The 18501-nt window shown below is 40.4% G+C and overlaps 1 protein-coding gene across 1 annotated transcript in view; it reads right to left on the bottom strand.

The window, feature by feature from the left end:
• The window catches only part of LOC117462159 (uncharacterized), an 81196-nt gene that overhangs the window by 55609 nt on the left and 7086 nt on the right, over positions 1 to 18501 (bottom strand). Inside the window, exons 14-33 of the mRNA XM_034104246.2 lie at positions 15063 to 15221; positions 14862 to 14980; positions 14575 to 14775; positions 13898 to 14056; positions 10897 to 11081; positions 10631 to 10813; positions 9793 to 9884; positions 9473 to 9642; positions 9242 to 9395; positions 9091 to 9167; positions 8832 to 9012; positions 8148 to 8303; positions 7301 to 7434; positions 6303 to 6461; positions 5992 to 6175; positions 4297 to 4508; positions 3760 to 3948; positions 2907 to 3049; positions 2647 to 2806; positions 2480 to 2563 (exon numbers count right to left, since the gene is read on the bottom strand). Of these exons, the coding sequence (XP_033960137.1) occupies positions 2480 to 2563; positions 2647 to 2806; positions 2907 to 3049; positions 3760 to 3948; positions 4297 to 4508; positions 5992 to 6175; positions 6303 to 6461; positions 7301 to 7434; positions 8148 to 8303; positions 8832 to 9012; positions 9091 to 9167; positions 9242 to 9395; positions 9473 to 9642; positions 9793 to 9884; positions 10631 to 10813; positions 10897 to 11081; positions 13898 to 14056; positions 14575 to 14775; positions 14862 to 14980; positions 15063 to 15221 (3101 nt within the window). The remainder of the gene's footprint in view (positions 1 to 2479; positions 2564 to 2646; positions 2807 to 2906; positions 3050 to 3759; positions 3949 to 4296; positions 4509 to 5991; positions 6176 to 6302; positions 6462 to 7300; positions 7435 to 8147; positions 8304 to 8831; positions 9013 to 9090; positions 9168 to 9241; positions 9396 to 9472; positions 9643 to 9792; positions 9885 to 10630; positions 10814 to 10896; positions 11082 to 13897; positions 14057 to 14574; positions 14776 to 14861; positions 14981 to 15062; positions 15222 to 18501) is intronic.

Raw genomic sequence — 18501 nt, 5'->3', positions numbered from 1 at the left:
GGGAGGATCCCCCCAGACCCCCCTACAGGGCTTCAGTTTGCAAACATGGTTTTCACAACATGTGAGTGTGCATTTGCGTTGCTGTGGAGAACAGGCGTGTTCAAGACTCTTAAAGAAAGACGGAGAACATTGGCTTCCTCAATAATTTGCCCCTGGCCACACATCTATAATGGTTCCTACGAAAACAGTCTGTAGCCTGAAACTGTGAATCCTGTCTATACACGTGTTGATAGCAAATAGTCAGGAAATGGGTGTGTACAAAAAAAGCAATACAGTTTTATTTTTATCTGAAAAAAAGTGTCCCCACCCCATGTGCATGCTACTTCCCCAGTAGATAACATACGCAGTTACTTTTTGGTTTATTTGTCATTTTCTAAAATGTTTAAATATGCATTATTAAACGCTAAGTTTTTGGTTATAAGCACTTAATGTGTGTGTATTTTGGATAATTTAGTTTTACTAGTCTCAAAGAAGAAATGTTATAGAAGCAAAATAGCCAACATTTTCAATTTTGACCAGAGAAGATATTTCTGTATCCAGACACCTTAAAACCGAAGGAAAGAAGAGTTGAAAATGGAGTAAGGCAAGGCAAGGCAAGGCAAGGCAAGGCAAGGCAAGGCAAGGCAAGGCAAGGCAAGGCAAGGCAAGGCAAGGCAAGGCAAGGCAAGTTTATTTATATAGCACTTTTCAACACAAGGCAATTCAAAGTGCTTTACAAAAAATGAAAGACATTAAGCATTAAAAAAGAAAAGCTAATAAAATAAACATTAAAAGAAAAAATACATGGATAAAAGTTACAGTGCAGTTTAAGATATGAATAGTTCAATTAAAAGCAGCGACAAAAAGAAAAGTCTTCAGCCTGGATTTAAAAGTAGTAAGAGTTGCAGCGGACCTTCAGGTTTCTGGGAGTTTGTTCCAGATATTTGGAGCATAATAACTGAACGCTGCTTCTCCATGTTTAGTTCTGACTCTGGGGACAGGAAGCTGACCAGTCCCTGAAGACCTGAGAGATCTGGATGGTTCATAATTTAGCAGGAGGTCAGTAATGTATTTTGGGCCTAAACCATTCAGTGCTTTATAAACCAGCAGCAATATTTTGAAATCTATTCTTTGACACACAGGAAGCCAGTGTAAAGACTTCAGAACAGGAGTGATGTGATCCACTTTCTTAGTGTCAGTGAGGACTCGAGCAGCGGTGTTCTGATAGATTTTTTAGTGAGACCTGTGAAGACACCATTGCAGTAGTTGAGTCTACTGAAGATAAAGGCATGGACAAGTTTTTCCAAATCCTGCTGTGACATTAGTCTTTTAATCCTAGATATATTCTTTAGGTGATAGTAGGCTTATTTAGTAACTGTTTTAATGTGACTGTAGAAACTCAGGTCAGAGTCCATGACTACACCTAGATTTCTGGCTTTATCTGTTGGTTTGAACATTGCACACTGAAGCTCAGCGCGAACTTTTATACGTTCTGACTTGGCTCCAAAAACCATTACCTCAGTTTTATCTTTGTTTAATTGGAGAAAGTTCTGACACATCCAGTCATTGATTTGTTCAATGCACTTACTCAGTGTTTGAATTGGAGCATAGTCTCCTGGTGAAATTGTTATGTAAATATGTGTGTCATCTGCATAGCTATGGTAACTTATTTTGTTGTTCTTCATTATCTGAGCCAGTGGTAGCATGTAGATGTTAAAGAGAAGAGGCCCCAAGATGGAGCCTTGAGGAACCCCACATGTCATATTTGTCAACTCAGATGTGTATTTACCTATAGAAACAAAGTTGTTTCTGTCCTTTAAGTAGGATTCAAACAAATTTAGAACTGTTTCCGAAAGTCCCACCCAGTTTTCCAGTCGGTCTAGTAATATGTTGTGGTCAACAGTGTCAAACGCAGCACTGAGATCTAATAATACTAACACTGAAGTTCTGCCACTGTCTGTGTTTAAGTGGATGTCATTAAAGACCTTTACAAGAGCAGTCTCAGTGCTGTGGTTTGGACGAAAGCCTGACTGGAACACATCGAAACAGTTATTTAAATGCAAGAAATTACTCAACTGTTAAAAAACAACTTTTTCAATGATTTTACCTAGAAATGGGAGGTTTGATATGGGCCTGTAATTGTTCATTATTGAAGCATCTAGATTATTCTTTTTTAAGAGTGGTTTAATGACTGCAGTTTTAGGGGCTGTGGAAAAATACCTGAGTGAAGAGATTTGTTTACTATATGAAGTAGTTCTGAGGCCATGCAAGGAAAAACATCTTTGAAAAATCCTGTTGGAATAATATCAAGGCAGCAGGAGGAGGATTTCAAAAGTTGTATAATGTCCTCTAGGTTTTTATCATTAATCTGATGGAATTGTGTCATGATGTCTGAATTGATGTAAAAGGATATGTATTAAAATGTCATTACCTTTTAAATAAATAAAGAGGTTATTTTTTTTATTGTGAGCGTTTTGAGTTTAGAAGGCTGGCAGCTTACCTGGTTGCTGGTTAGGGTCACACAGACCTCTGAGTCTGATGGAATAGTGTCAGAGCCGAAAGGATGGACGAGTGCAGAACAAACCTAAACATGGAAAAAGCCAGAAAACATATCGATAATCGACTTGTGTCATGTGTGAGTCATAAATCAACATGTGTCAAACTTACAAAAGGGCTCGGTGGTTTGTAGCCGAGGGTGAGGGTGTGGATGACCTCTCTGTTGCCATGGAAACCCGCTTTGGACTCCAGGATGTAGAGGCCTCTGAGGAGGTCGACGGTGAAAGTCTCCCGTAGGAGGAAAGTCTGAGGAAAGGTCTGGAAGGGCTGTCTGTGCGATATGGCAGCTATTAATGTCAGCAACTGGCATTTTAACATAACTACAACATCCTAAAACACATCAACAGATGAAGTCCGAGTGAATCACAGACCTGAGCTGCAGCATGGCTCTTTTCTGATACATCTTCTTGTCCTTCCTCAGCTCCTCCACTACACCCTCAAACTCCAGCTCTGTGGACGGACTCTTCGGCTTCGAGAAGGTCATCTTCAGGATCGCTTGCCTCTTTTTCAAATTCTAAAAGAAGTGAGAAGATAATCATTTTCATCTAACTGAGCAAAAAAGACATAACACAGACAGAAATACTGACCAAAAGGAGACACAAAATAGGTAAAAAGAGACAGAATATGATCACAAAGAGAAGCAAAATGTCCAAGAAAAACAACCATAAAAGAGACACAAAAATATTACAAATGGGGAGAATATTGCCACAAAAAGCCAAAAACCTTTCAAAATAGACAGAATACAAAGAGACAAAAAACGTCCAAAAATAAATGCAAAATGACATAAAATAGACACAAAAGGGCTACAAAGAGACAGAATATAACCACAAGTCACAAACACCATTAAAAAAAGAGCGGATTATGAACACAAAGAGATGTAAAACGTCAACAAATAGATGCAAAATTACTGTCAGACGCAAAGGGCTACAAAGAGATGCAAAACGGCAATAAAGAAACCAAAAAAAGAGACACACAAAACAACTTCAAAAGATAGAATAAAACTACAAAGAGAAACAAATGTACAACAAAGAGACATCAAATCACTACAAAGACAGGCAAGAAAAACTAAAGTCTCTTTGAATCTGTGGCTCTGGTTTAACTGTGCTGTATATAGGATGGGCGGGGGCCCTTTACATGTCTGTGCCTGGGCCTAATGTCTCATATTCCGCCCATAATCTAAAAGCATTTCAGTAATAATCCCACCCTTCCACAGACACCACCCACCTTGTCCACGGTGTTCAGGGCAGCAGAGAGGCTGGCGTTGTGCCTGCCGCAGGTGGAGGTCATGTGCAGGGTGTGGCTGGATTTAGAGGCCTCCAGGGAGACGTCTCCTCTCAGGGGGGGGGTCCAAAACGAGCTCAGAGAGCCGGAGGCCTTTACACCGCGCTTCCCCACCACGGCCCACCCCCCTGCCTGGGGAGGGACAGGAGGAGTGAGAAACACAGTGGACACTTTAGGTAAAATGTTCAAATCGCTAATGGAGCATTTGAGTGATATCATTAATTATTTAAATAAGTATTTTTACTTAATATGTGTAACCTTTCTAGTGCATTCTTTTTTTTTATTGATATATTTGTGTGACCTTTATTATTAATTGTTGTTTATTTTATTTTGATCTATTTACCTTGGTCATATGGTGCCTTACATCTTTAAAATAAAGTTTTAAAAAACTGATCTCCTCTCATCTCAATCAATAACATTGTATTTATAAATAAGTTAGATTGTTAATATCTCCCAGGCGTGTTCCCCCCCCTCCCTCACCTGGATGTACTGAGCGGCTGCTGTGCTGATCTCCAGGCGGGCCTCCCCCCCCCGGCCCCGGCTCCTGTAGAGAGCCTCCAGCATGAGGGTCCGGATGTTCAGCCACTTGCTGGCGGTCAGCTCTGAGGTGAGCTGGAGGGAGTGGCTCTGCTGCTGGGTCAGTCTGTGGGAGGTGAACACGTACAGCCAGGGAGAGTCCATGGTGAGGCTGCCTGGAGGAGAAGAGAGACAGGATGCTGACCAGGGCCTCACTGCCAACACACTCCAATTACAGTCAGATAGAAATGTACCGGTAAATGTTGATAATAAAAATACATTGATTATACATTAGGTTCTAAATCAAACATCTTATTGTTTTTTTGAGAGTGTCACTGTCACTAGTACTACGATAAGATATGATAATATATGATATCTGATAAACAAGATACAATACGAAAACGATAAGATATACGATATGCAATATAAAATAAAATATAAAATACAATATATGATACGATATACAGTATACGGTATGGGATATCAAGATACGATATACGATGCGATATGATATACGATATAAGATATGATATAAGATGCGATATATATAATAATAATAATAGCTTGGATTTATATTTATATTTAGCGCCTTTCATGAGACCCAAGGTCGCTTTACAAAGAAGAACAGGAGTAGAAACAAACATAACAAAAGGCATTCAGACAAACAGTCATACAGACAAAACAACAAATAGATTTGGGGCCAAAGGCCTTAGCAAACAGATGGGACTTGAGGGCCCTTTGAAGGCGTCAAGTGTGGGGATGTTTCGAATCTCCGCAGGGAGAGCGTTCCAGAGGGTGGGGGCTGCCACACTGAAGGCTCTGTCCCTGAAGGTTCGCAGGTTGGTGCGGGGGGGTGGTAAGCATGCCAGAGTCTGAAGACCGCAGGTTCCGAGGTGGGGCATGTGGGCGGAGGAGGTCCGATAAGTACTGGGGGGCATGGGCATGGAGGGACTTGTAGGTGAGCACAGTTTTGAACACACTGGAGCCGGACCAGGGTTTTGTTGGGGTCCCCAAACAGGACACCGTTGCAGTAGTCCAAGCGGGAGGTGACAGAAGTATGGACTAGGGTTTCTATATGATACGATATACGATATGTAATACACGGTACAATAATTGATAAGACACAATATATGATAACAAATAACTGCTAACAGAGCACTTATATACTAATAAAGGACTGGCTTATCTAAAGCCAGTTGAGTAGCACTTGAAATGTTTGGCTCTATGAAACCTGATTACTTTATGATTCTGTTTTCTTCAAGGTTGTGTCTTCCTGGTCGAATGTACTTATTGTAAGTCGCTTTGGATAAAAGCGTCAGCTAAATGTAATGTAATGTAATGATACGATAAACTCTACGATAAACGACATACGAGGTACGATATCCGATATGACATAGGATAGACGCTACAATATGATATACAATACGATATATGTTAAGATAAACAATACGATAGGATACAATACAAATACGATTGACAAAAACAATACGATAAACTATTTAATATGATAGGCTACAATACTATATGAGACAAAATAATACAATATATTATTATTAAACACAATGATGCTTTAAATAACTATAATCCTTTGTTAAAAGACCATTAAACATAGGCAACAAGTTTAACTCTATCTATGTCAAATTAAATATGGCTGTTTACCTTCCCATTTCCTCCGCGAGGAGCCTTTGGGGGGGCTTTTCCAGTGTAATCCGGCCACCAGAGGCATCAGGCTGTTGTAATGGACTTTGAGATGAGTGCTGCTCTCTGAGCCCAGCTGTTTCAGGTGAGAGTGCATCAGCTGGGTTCGGTAGTTCAGATTCTTCTCTGGGACCTGGAGACTGAACTGGGTTCACCAGAGGAAAGATTTTACTGTACTTTGGACATAAAAGATCAATTTCATGCTTAGAAAATGTAAATATAAGGATTATTTTTATTATAGATGTGAGGTGGTTTAGAATAGTTCTGTTTACCTCCAGTGTGTAGCTGGTGTGGTTTTGTGTGGTTTGGTTTTTGAAGGACTGGCTAAGTAGAAGTGTGCGTTTGTTGTTGATCTCGTCCCAGTGTTTGCCGTAGCTCACGTCCAGGGACGATGTAATGTGGGCGGGGCTCTCCTCGTGGCGGAGGTGGATCTGCAGACACAGAAGAGAAACAAAGAGCTCTGTTCGGAAGCTATATCATAAGATTTCTCAGCATTTCCACTCATGATTTTCTATACGAATGGTGCCATATGGAGGCGTGTGGCGCAGTGGACTAGTACGTTGGTGTTCGGATCAGGGGAGCACAGGTTCAAACCCCACTGCAGTCAGCATGTCGTTGTGTCCCTGAGACACTTCGCCCCAAATGGCTCCTGTGGGGATTGCCCACAGTGCTGAGTATGTAAGTCGCTTTGGATAAAAGCGTCTAACATGTAATGTAATATAAAGAGATATATTGAAGCAGCAATTGACCTAAAAGGACATAGAAGTTGTTGGTGTTTGTTTTGTTGTTTGACTATCCCAACAAAAGGAAGTCACGCTATGTCACAAACTGACTTTGCAAGGCAGCTGTCGTCGAACAACTCCCATGATCTTGGAGATAAAATTACTGTTTTTTTCAACAAAGTATGGTGGCTTTGGGGAGGTCTTAGATAACAGATGCACTTTCCTCGTAAAAGGAAAACTATCTGACGGCAAGGACAACCGTTGGAAATATTTACAATATAGCATACATTTAAAGCGTTATACTCTTCTATAAAGTGAGCCTTTCTTTAAGCTGGCTAAAATACATTTCGCACCGGCCTCTGTCCACAGCAATACATTGGGGTTTTGTTTTTCACAAGCTGTAACTACTTGTTTTTCAAAACTGGAGGCATGATGACCATCGTCCACTGTAGGTTATACAGCGACTTTGTATTAATGCCTCATAACCCCACACAATCCAGACTACCCTTTACCAGCTTGTGTGAGATCACACAGTGGGTTTCAGGTACCTTGTGGTTGATGGGAGCCGTGTTGGAGCAGTGGAATTCATGTTCTGCTCTCATGATGTAGGTGAGGTTTGAGTCCCTCTCCCTCCTTAGTCTCTGAGACGTGTAGCACTCCTGACGCAGGTGCTGGGCATCACCTGTGCAGGGGTCAGGGAAGCTGAAGTTTTTGTGAGCTAAACATTATACCTGACGGGGAGAAACTTGATGTAAAATTGCTCAATTTCCTCCAAACATTAACAAGAGCCCTTTCTTTAGGAAGAACAGATTTGTTTGTGGTAGTAGCTTTAAAAAACGTGCCATTTTGAAAAACTCATCAGGAATATCTCTTTCGAAATTAATTGAAAATAGTGGTTTATCTAAAAACCTTTTCAATGTTGTCTGTATAATAAACAGGATATTGGATAGGCAGTTGGTCCGAAGAAGGAGACATTCTGCTGCTGAGTTTTCCAAAATACAGAAACAAAAAAGATGTGTTAACCTTTGCAAATTACAATTTAACAATCTGAAGGAATAGAGCAGCACCTTAGTACCATTTCCTTTTTAAACACTAACCCATATTATATTACCATTGATGGAGTTAAAGCAGTTAAATACCATCCCTTTTCCTAATTGCAACCTTTCCCACTAAAGAGCACTATTGGAGGATTCTTAATGTTTTGTATGGTTTTAGGCATACTTTACTTTTTTAGAGTTTACTCCTGCTTTTTTTTTTTCTTCCTTTTTTGCAACTTAATTTCTCTGGTAATATTATGAATTCACCATTATACACCAAAGCACATTCCTTGTATGTGTAATAAACCTTGTACTAGTGTGTGGCTTCTCAAAAAATGTACATATTTTAGTAGCTCACCTCCTAGACCATATTTGAGCCTGAGCGCGGAGCTCCACACTGAGCCCTTCTGCTCCATCAGACCCAGCATCCTGGTGCCCACCAGCCCAGGTAACAGGAGCTCCGCCTCCACAGAGTACTGCCTGCTGCTGGCATCCCGCCTGCGCTCCAGGGACACTGATGGAGGAACGAACACAGCTAAACTACATGTCAAAGGTAAACATTCTAAACAGCATAGGAACAACTTTTACAGGGATTCCTTGGCCCATCCATTCACTTCACGTCCCGCTTTGCCGCACTGCATTGTGGTTCCGTCGCGGCGCTTTACCTCTACGTTGCTCGCTTCAAAAGTAGAGAAAAGTTCAACTTTTCAAATTTCGACGGAAGCATCAGCCAATCAAATCATATGCCAGCGTGGACGCTGCGCAAACCTCAGCTATCATGTGGGTTAGTCACCAACTGGGGCCAACGGTTGTTTTGTCATTTCAGGGATGTTCCATAAACCTACATTTTCTACCAGTATGCGGCAAATTCACTGGTTAATAATTGTTTTCGGATTGCATAGAAGTCTATGAAAAAATGACCCTACTTGTAACTTGATTTGTGACTTAGGGTAACATTTTCTGAATAATACATTTATGGTAAATATTATGTCAAATGTAAATGTCAAAAATAAATATTATATATATTATATTAGTTGCATACCCGACAGTGATGCAGTTTCTCTGAACACGTTCTTCACAGTGGCGGAGAAGCTGGTCTTCCTGCCCAGTCCACGTGTAACATTGGCAGAGAGGATCATGGGAAGTCCATCAGCGGCCATTTTGGCTTCAAGGTGATAGCGCGTCCTCTGCTCTGACAGCAGGGTGTGAGTGTCCACCAAACCCTAGAAATAAACTAATTAACATATTTCATGACTAGACATGTAATCTTATCACATAGAATACACAATCTCAATACTTGCCATGACGTAATAGTGAACACCATCAATTATAAGCTCCAGCTTTCCTGACTTTACGTTCCTCTCTTGTTGAAGTTGCCCTGAAAAAACAACACATTTTCAGTATTAAACCCTGAAATAAGTTTTTTTCCCATAATTCCCCTCTGCGACTGACCTTGTATGTGGATGGTTTTCAGAGGATGGGTGATCCTCAGCAGCAGTCTGTGGGGGTTGAAGGTCAGGTCCAGAGACATGTCCCTGGGGATGGAGGACTGAGGTGTGGCCAGGAGGAAGTGGATGGAGGCCTCTCTGGGCAGCCAGGTGCCTCTCTGAAACACAAGTTGTGTGGCTAGATAAAGAGATCTCACACAGTGGAATACAAAGAACGTAGCTTCTTTTCTCCTACCTGAGGGCGCAGTGAGTAGGCGGCCTCCAACATGTAATAATGGAGGCCTCGGTCAAGCTTCAGCAGGCAGAGGGAAAGTTGGACGGGTCCTGGAGCAGGAAGTGAAACCCCTGGGGCAGCCGATGTGTACGAAGCGTTGGAGCACAGCTGCCAGCCAACCATCTTGGACCCTGCCAAGGAAGCAGAGATCAAACAGAATCTAACTTTTATCATCTGACAATCGTAGAAAGTAAGCCATCAGGTAAAATCCTAAATCGTCCTATCCCTGCTTCTGTCTGTGATGTATCAATCTATACAGAGTGTTGTGTTGGAGGACTCACATGTCTTTGGGGTGCAGGAGGTCTTCTGCACTCGATTCTTTGGCCCCCTGATCTCCTCTCTGTGGTCTCCACTGAGCTGAAACACTCTGGAGCTGGTCAACACACAAATGGACACACTCGCTGAAACCCTTGACATATCAAACACTGGCTGATTGTCTTCAATTAAAATGCATTTATTAATTCGAAGATTTTGCAACCTGCTAAACATAATCAAGAAGAAAGAAAATGTGTACAAATAAGTGTAAAGCAAAGTGAAAATGTGGTAAAAAATATGTATTAAATATTGAACCAATTCAACAATTACATTTTAAAAATCTTACACTAACAGCATCTCCAGGTCTAAACAATTATGACAGATCTATAGGGCCTTAAAACGGCATCCTTCTAATATCTAGCGTATTTTTAATGCATTAAAAAAAAGGCTTATTGTATAAAAGTCTATGAGAAAATGACATTACTTCGCACTTCTTTTATTACCACAGTAAATCTTTTTCTAATAATTTTATGGTCTCAATTTCTAGTTTGTAGTCTTTTTCAATACATCGTGATGTTAATTTAGTAAAATTGGGTCCCATTTATAGTGAAATAGACGATAAAGCAGGAAATACTTTAGGGCCTATCTAATTAGCAGATCTCTACCACATGGTGTAGAACAGTTGGGGTGTTTTCGTCTTACAACTTTAACAGTGCATTTACAGTTTCAGAAAGTTACTTTTTGGATGCCAAAAAGTTTCGGTGTTTGGTTTTACTTAGCTTTACCCTCTTGTACCATTTCTGATTCTAAAAGATGACGAATGTAATAAAGGAACAAATAATTCTGGTAATAATCCACTGTTACCTGAGAGAGATGATGTCCATGACGTCCTCCGGTGTGTTCAGTGTGACCCGGACATCCCGCCCCTCCTGCAGCTGAACACTACCATCCAGACTGGTGGAGCTCCTCAGCTCAGAGACCCAGTCCACCGCAGCCTGACCCAGAGCACCGTCAACCCCCATCCTGGCCGACAGCCTCACGTAGGCACTGGGAATACAGACAGCAGTTACACTCTACCGCTTGTAACCAAATGTCAGAGTAGTAGCCCCTGTCAGATTATATGGAAGTACTTTGGTTTGATGTATCCGGTCAGGGAGAAGTGAGAGGTGTCCCTGTAGTTGATGTTGCCCTTCAGACGCAGCGACAGGAGGGAGGTCATGTTGATGCCCAGTTTGATGGGTAAACCGGACAGAGACGGTAAAACCAGCTCGTCTGTCATCAGCACGGCCCGGTGGTTCAGCTGGACTTCCTGACCCTGGAGGACAGAGAGTGTGTGAGAAACTGACAGGAGGGTAAACAGACAGAGACTAGCTCAAATAAGACTAGGAGCGTGGACTGAGGTTAACCTGTTAGGCTCGAAAATGACATTTCCAGAACAAATGACCATATCTTCCCTTCTAAAAGGGGAAAATTAATAATCTTTTTTCTCAAAGCAATGATAAACCTGTGAGTTGGATGTAGAAAAGTCAGAATCAATATAGATGATTTTTATTTTAAAGAAAATTCAGATTGAACATGGTAAAAAACTGTAAATTAAAGTGTCCGTCCAAAACATTTGTTTTACTTATATTGAAAACTACCCTTGGATGATGGGTTAGTAGACTAAAAGCTTTAGGAATCCAAAGTACAACATATAATAAGTACCCTGCATCAGCGTAAGCTTTGTGGTTTAAAAAAAAAAAAAAAATCAGTTAGCTGAGTTTCTTCCTGTTACATGGATACTCATAGTTTATTACATCTTAAGAAGCCCTCAGACGCTGTTGCTTGCAGATGTTGTGGTTTTGACCTCTTTGGCAGGTCCGTGGGGCTTAAGAGGTTAAATCTGGAGGACGACTGGTGACGACGTCTCACAGTTATATACAGTGGGGCAAAAAAGTATTTAGTCAGCCATCAATTGTGCAAGTTCTCCCACTTAAAAAGATGAGAGAGGCCTGTAATTTTCATCCTAGGTATACCTCAACTATGAGACAAAATGAGAAAGAAAAAATCCAGAAAATCCCATTCATTTTTAAAGAATTTATTTGCAAATTATGGTGGAAAATAAGTATTTGGTCAATAACAAAAGTGCATCTCAATACTTTGTTATATACCCTTTGTTGGCAATGACAGAGGTCAAACATTTTCTGTAAGTCTTCACAAGGTTTTCACGTACGGTATTTTGGCCCATTCCTCCATGCAGATCTCCACTAGAGCAGTGATGTTTTGGGGCTGTCGCTGGGCAACACAGACTTTCAACTCCCTCCAAAGATTGAGATCTGGAGACTGGCTAGGCCACTCCAGGACCTTGAAATGCTTCTTACGAAGCCACTCCTTCGTTGCCCGGGCGGTGTGTTTGGGATCATTGTCATGCTGAAAGACCCAGCCACGTTTCATCTTCAATGCCCTTGCTGATGGAAGGAGGTTGTCACTCAAAATCTCACGATACATGGTCCCATTCATTCTTTCCTTTACACGGATCAGTCGTCCTGGTCCCCTTGTAGAAAAACAGCCCCAAAGCATGATGTTTCCACCCCCATGTTTCACAGTAGGTGTTCTTTGGATGCAACTCAGCATTCTTTCTCCTCCAAACACGTCTAGTTGAGTTTTTACCAAAAAGTTCTATTTTGGTTTCATCTGACCATATGACATTCTCCCAATCCTCTTCTGGATCATCTAAATGCTCTCTAGCAAACTTCAGACGGGCCTGGACATGTACTGGCTTAAGCAGGGGGACACGTCTGGCACTGCATGATTTGAGTCCCTGGCGGCGTAGTGTGTTACTGATGGTAGCCTTTGTTACTTTGGTCCCACACGGGGGGACCTAGTCAATGACCTGCCTCTGCAGGTCATTGACTGGGTCCCCCCGTGTGGTTCTGGGATTTTTGCTCACCGTTCATTTTGACCCCAAGGGGTGAGATCTTGCGTGGAGCCCCAGATCGAGGGAGATTATCAGTGGTCTTGTATGTCTTCCATTTTCTAATAATTGCTCCCACAGTTGATTTCTTCACACCAAGCTGCTTACCTATTGCAGATTCAGTCTTCCCAGCCTGGTGCAGGTCTACAATTTTGTTTCTGCTGTCCTTTGACAGCTCTTTGGTCTTGGCCATAGTGGAGTTTGTAGGAGACCAAATACTTATTTTACCGAGGAATTTACCAATTCATTCATTACAAATCCTACAATGTGATTTCCTGGATTCTTTCCCCCCATTCTGTCTCTCATAGTTGAAGTGTACCTAGGATGAAAATTACAGGCCTCTCTCATCTTTTTAAGTGGGAGAACTTGCACAATTGGTGGCTGACTAAATACTTTTTTGCCCCACTGTAGTTCAAAGCAATCCAAAGCTTGATTATCATAGAAGTATCCAGGTTTTATTTTGCAATCTCAACCCATTTGTGGTATTCTTGTCCATTACTATCCTGCTTTTGGCAGAACTACTGCGATAATATAGCAAAAACACTGTTGATAACTGTTAATGTTTTTCCCTATATTGCAACATTTAGGTTTGCAGAAGACTCCAAACATTATAACTCGAAGCAATGAGATATTCTAGCGTTCACTTCCTTACTAGAGACACGCACAAACAATCTTCTTCATTGGAACTCCGCAAAAAAACTCTATTACTTAAAAATAAGTTATTCGGTGAGACAAAATTCTTATAAGATATAAATCTAAATCATTTTTTTGCACACCATGTTGTTTCAATATTACAATTTAAAGCTCATCACACACTGAATTCGGAATACACCAGTCGAAATTCAAAAAGGAGCACATAAACGCACCATTAGCCTTGGTGGAAGTCTGGGCTCTCTGGGTGCCATTCTACTTTCGTTTTTTTTATTCTTTCTTTTGTTGTGTTTTTTCCTCTATTGGGATTTTCTCTATTTTTTTTTATTTTTAACTTTGAATAGTTTGCATACAAATTTAAAATGCAGAAAGGATACCTTCTTGTCCTTTTGATCCATTGAGATAAACATAATCTTAATTTAATGTATCATTTTATGTCATTGTTAAACTGACATTTTCCTTTTCTCTTGTGCCATATCTTAAAAAATATATAAAAACATATTTAAGAGTAGCTGCTGTGAGTATACCTTGAGCAGTTTGACAGCCAGTCCGGCCACGCTCAGCGACAGATGGTCCAGTTGGTTGGAGAGATCTTCACACGAGAACACGCTGAGCTCATTGCCAAACACCTTCACACCGACCCAGCACCGGGGCCTGTTCTCCTCTGATCTCCTCCTCCCAAACAACTGGAAAAGACACATTTATGAACAGCCTCTAAAATTACTTTTATTTCAAGAGAGCTGAAACAAGTAGTCAGTTATTTGTTTGGCAGAGAATTAATCGCCAACTAAGGATTTGATGATTGTGGCTTCTTAAATGTGAGTATTGATGCTTGCATTTTTCTTGTTCTTCATTTCCTGTAACATCTTAGATGCAAATTCAGGAACTTAGGTCATTTTTATTTTCTAATCTCATGAGTCAATGAAATCAAAAGAAAATAACCTGTAAATGAATCAATAGTAAAAGATAGTTGTGAGCTACAGCCCTAATTTAGGCATTTACTTCAAGTATTTTACAAATGTACATTCAAGATAACAGTTTTAAATCTAAAATGCAATATAAATGGCCACAAGTCCGCTGCAAAAACCTCCCCACATGTTCACGTCTGTGTATCCCTCTTGATTGGCTTAGTGTTAATCCTGCTGCCTTAACTCCTCTTAATAAAGTAGAGATAACTGGCCTTCAGCAATCACAGTGACCTCACCATGGCCCTGGCCTGGCTCAGATAACTGCTGGTGTCAGATAAACACGGTTCTTTTTCTGCACAACGTCCATCCTCTGTTCTTCTTCTTGATGCCTCTTTGGACTTCGACTTTGGACTTTGAGCCTGGGACTCTCCATCTGAGTTCTGCTGACCGAAAAAGTTCCTCAAAAGAGGTTCAGCGTTTTCAACGTGAAGGTCCACCTAAGTTGGGAAATAAATACATGGGTTTAAGTACATTTTGTAGGACTTTAATTTAGTTTTAGAATTCAAGTGGACATCAAACTCACTTCCAGAAGGTTGTGGGCTCTGCCATGTAAATACAGAGTCAGGTTGGCAGAGGCAGATCTTGGTAGAAACGATTTGGGAGAGAAAACCAAAGAGGTTTCCACATTTGTAATCCCCATGTCTGAAAGGAATTAGTCATGTAACATTAAGTTTATCTTGTATTGTTTATCTGGAATTTGAAACTGATGGGACGCCATCTTTACCTGATGAAATAGTGTAGTCTGAATAAAAAGAGTATTTCAAAAACTCAGCCTCAAAGTCTCTGCTGATAATGTCATCAGGCAGTGACTCGATTAGGGGCTGCTTCATGGGGTCCTCGCTCCTCAGGACATTAGTCAGGTGACTCCACACATATGATCCCACTGGAGAAGCAGAAGAGAAACAGTTATTAATGTCCATCAAGATGAGAAAGTTCTAAAAAGGAATATCCCACTTTTAGTTTTGCCCCTTTACCATTCATTGTTACTTTAACCCAGAAAGATATCTCGCAAATTTGTGAATTAAATCTCAGATCATTTCTTTGTACTTCCTCACAAATAGGACGCTATAAACTCAGATGTTCAAGCTTTTTTCAGAAATGTGTGATTTTTTGTTCTCATAAATGTTTCATTGTAAAAAGGAAAAAAGGAAATTAACAAATGACCCTGCAGAAATAAATAGGGCTTTTAAAATGTTTTATGAAAAACTTTATACAACCGAACATAAAGATTCAGGCCAACAGGAACATTTTCTAAGTTCATTAGTTTTCCCCACTATTTCAACTGATTCAAAAGGAAAACTAGACCATATCATAGGAACTGACGAGCTTTCAGAAGCCATAACCAGCATGACGGGGGGAAAGGCGGCTGGTCCAGATGTTCTTCCTATAGAAATCTATAAACGATTTAAAGATAAGCTACTACAGCCTCTATTGGATATGCTGTTGGAGTCATACGAAAAGGAGGACCTACCACCATCTCTTAGAGGGGCACTAATCACTCTGATGCTAAAACCAGGAAAGGACCCCACTGACTGTGCATCGTACAGACCAATCTCACTGCTTAATACAGATAGCAAAATTGTATGCAAGACATTGTCGAGACGCCTAAACAAACTACTGCCTTCCATGATTAAAGATGATCAAAATGGTTTTATTCAGGGAAGGCAAGCTTTTCATAATGTTAGAAGGGTACTAAATATTCTTTATTAAAAAGAGGGTCACCTAACATGGCACTGCTGTCCTTAGACGCAGAGAAGGCCTTCGACCGAATTGAGTGGAAGTATTTATTTGAAGTCTTGGAGAGGTTTGGAATAGGCGAAGGCTTTCTCAAATGGATCAGGACGATATATAAGAACCCAACAGCTGAAGTGGTGACAAATAATATTACTTCTACATCCTTCTCATTGTACAGATCTACACGTCAGGGCTGCCCCCTCTCCCCATTGCTGTTTGTGTTAGCAATGGAGCCATTTGCCATGGCTATTAGAGACTCTCCATCTATATCTGGGATCTCAGTGGGTGACTTGGACCATCGAATATCACTTTATGCGGACGATGTTGTTCTTTTTTTATCAAATCTTGAGTATTCTATACCATCTCTGTTAGAACTAATTACGACCTTTGGGGAATTCTCAGGCTACAAAATAAATATGCATAAATCTTCAATACTTTATCTAAATGAACAAGAGAGGCAGCAACCTAGAATACAAACTCCCTTTTTAGCTCATAGAGAAGGATTCACTTATTTAGGAATACAAATCACACCTGAAATGAATGATCTGGTTCCAGCCAACTATAACCCTGTTGTAGACTCTGTGGTAGAATCGCTTAACAGATGGACCTTAATGCCAATCTCTTTAATCGGTTGTGTTAACATCTTAAAAATGAATACATTACCCAAATTGCTCTATTTGTTTCAATCAATCCCCTTAAAATTTAAGAAAATATTTACCAACTTTATCTGGAATAATAGACGCTCTAGGCTCCGTTTTACCCTACTTTACTTGCCTTATGACAGAGGGGGTCTAAAACTGCCCAACCTACGCTGGTACTATTGGGCAGCACAACTGAGAGCAGCCATGTGCTACTTCTCCCCAGAGGAAGCTCCAGCGTGGGTCAAGATTGAAGCATGCTCAGCTCAGGGGTTATCGCTTAGGAGCTATCTTTATTCTTCTGAGCCAAAGAAGCTAGGGAAAAACACAAAAAACCCCTTTCTAAGAAATACCATACACATCTGGCATGAGGTCCAAAGATATATAGGGGACACCCCCCCCCACTGTCAGGTTTCACCCCCATATGGGGCAATAGTCAATTTATACCTGGTAGAGAAGATGCTGGTTTTAAGATTTGGGCGAACAAGGGATTAAGCAGGATTACCGATTTGTACAATGATGGAAAATTAATGTCATTTACTGAAATACAAGAAAAGTATGATATTCCTTCTAAGCACTTCTTTAAGTTTTTACAAATAAGACATTTTATCTCTGCATCTCAAAACCGCTCACTTACTCAGCCACCTCTCTCAATGCTGGAAGACATTACAGTTAAACACGTGGTTGGTAGAGGCCAGCTATCGCTGCTCTATAAAATCTTTGTAGACAAGTCACCTGAATCTTCAGAAGATAAACTTAAAGGCTGGAGGCTTGATTTACAAGAGGAAGTCTCTGAAAAAGAATGGTCTGAAGTGTGCCTGAAGGCTCAAACACAAACAATCAACACACGGCTTAAATTGATACAATACAATTGGATTTTAAGAACATAACGCCATCAAAACGACATCACTTTAATCCCAATACCCCAGACACCTGCTTTAAATGTAACGATGCTAAAGGATCACTCTTTCACTGTTTGTGGGAATGTAATGTGGTCAATAGTTTTTGGAAGGAGGTTCTTAACATAATTAACCAGATAACAAAACTGAAAATCCCTTGTCAGCCAAAGTTGTGCATCCTGGGTATTTATCCAAAAGACTTTGTTTCTAAGAAGAGTGAGTGTGCACTTATAGACTTGTGCCTTTTACAAGCTAAGAGGGCAATAGCTATAGAATGGAAAAATGCGAACAAACCTAGTATGAATAAATATTTTAAGGATCTGTCAGCATGTGTCGCTTTAGAAAAACTAACATACATTACTAAAGGAAAGCTGGCAATTTTCGAAAATATCTGGGGGAGTTTCATGGACTTTCTTACAAATAATGTTTGTTATGATTAATAACACCAAAGACCGGGGCGGGAAAGAGGGCAACGGGAATACGATTCTACAGTGTAGTAGCCCACGTCACATTCTTTCAGATTTTTGTTCTGTATCATCTGTATACTGACCTGTGTTTATTTACATGCCTATTCATTTGATTGTATACTGTATCTGCCACCTAGACTGACCATGTATGTGTAATGTTCGTCATTTTATTTTATGTATGTGTAATGTCCATATTTGAAAACTTCAATAAAAATATTGTTAAAAAAAAAAAAAAGGAAAAAAGGGTTTTAATTGCTTAGACATGAGGCATAATGAAACTTGCCAATTCTAATTCTGAAGTTCAATTTTGTTTGCATTTAACCACTTTGCACAAGTAGATAAACCAGAGTTAGCTTCATAAATTACTACTTAAAATTATTGGAGTAAGTCATTTGGACACATTGGGTCATTCATTTATATAAATG

The sequence above is a fragment of the Pseudochaenichthys georgianus genome, chromosome 17 (assembly GCF_902827115.2).
Source record: "Pseudochaenichthys georgianus chromosome 17, fPseGeo1.2, whole genome shotgun sequence".
In the NCBI taxonomy this organism is placed as follows: Eukaryota; Metazoa; Chordata; class Actinopteri; order Perciformes; family Channichthyidae; genus Pseudochaenichthys; species Pseudochaenichthys georgianus.
This window is presented reverse-complemented; position numbering and strand designations above follow the sequence as displayed.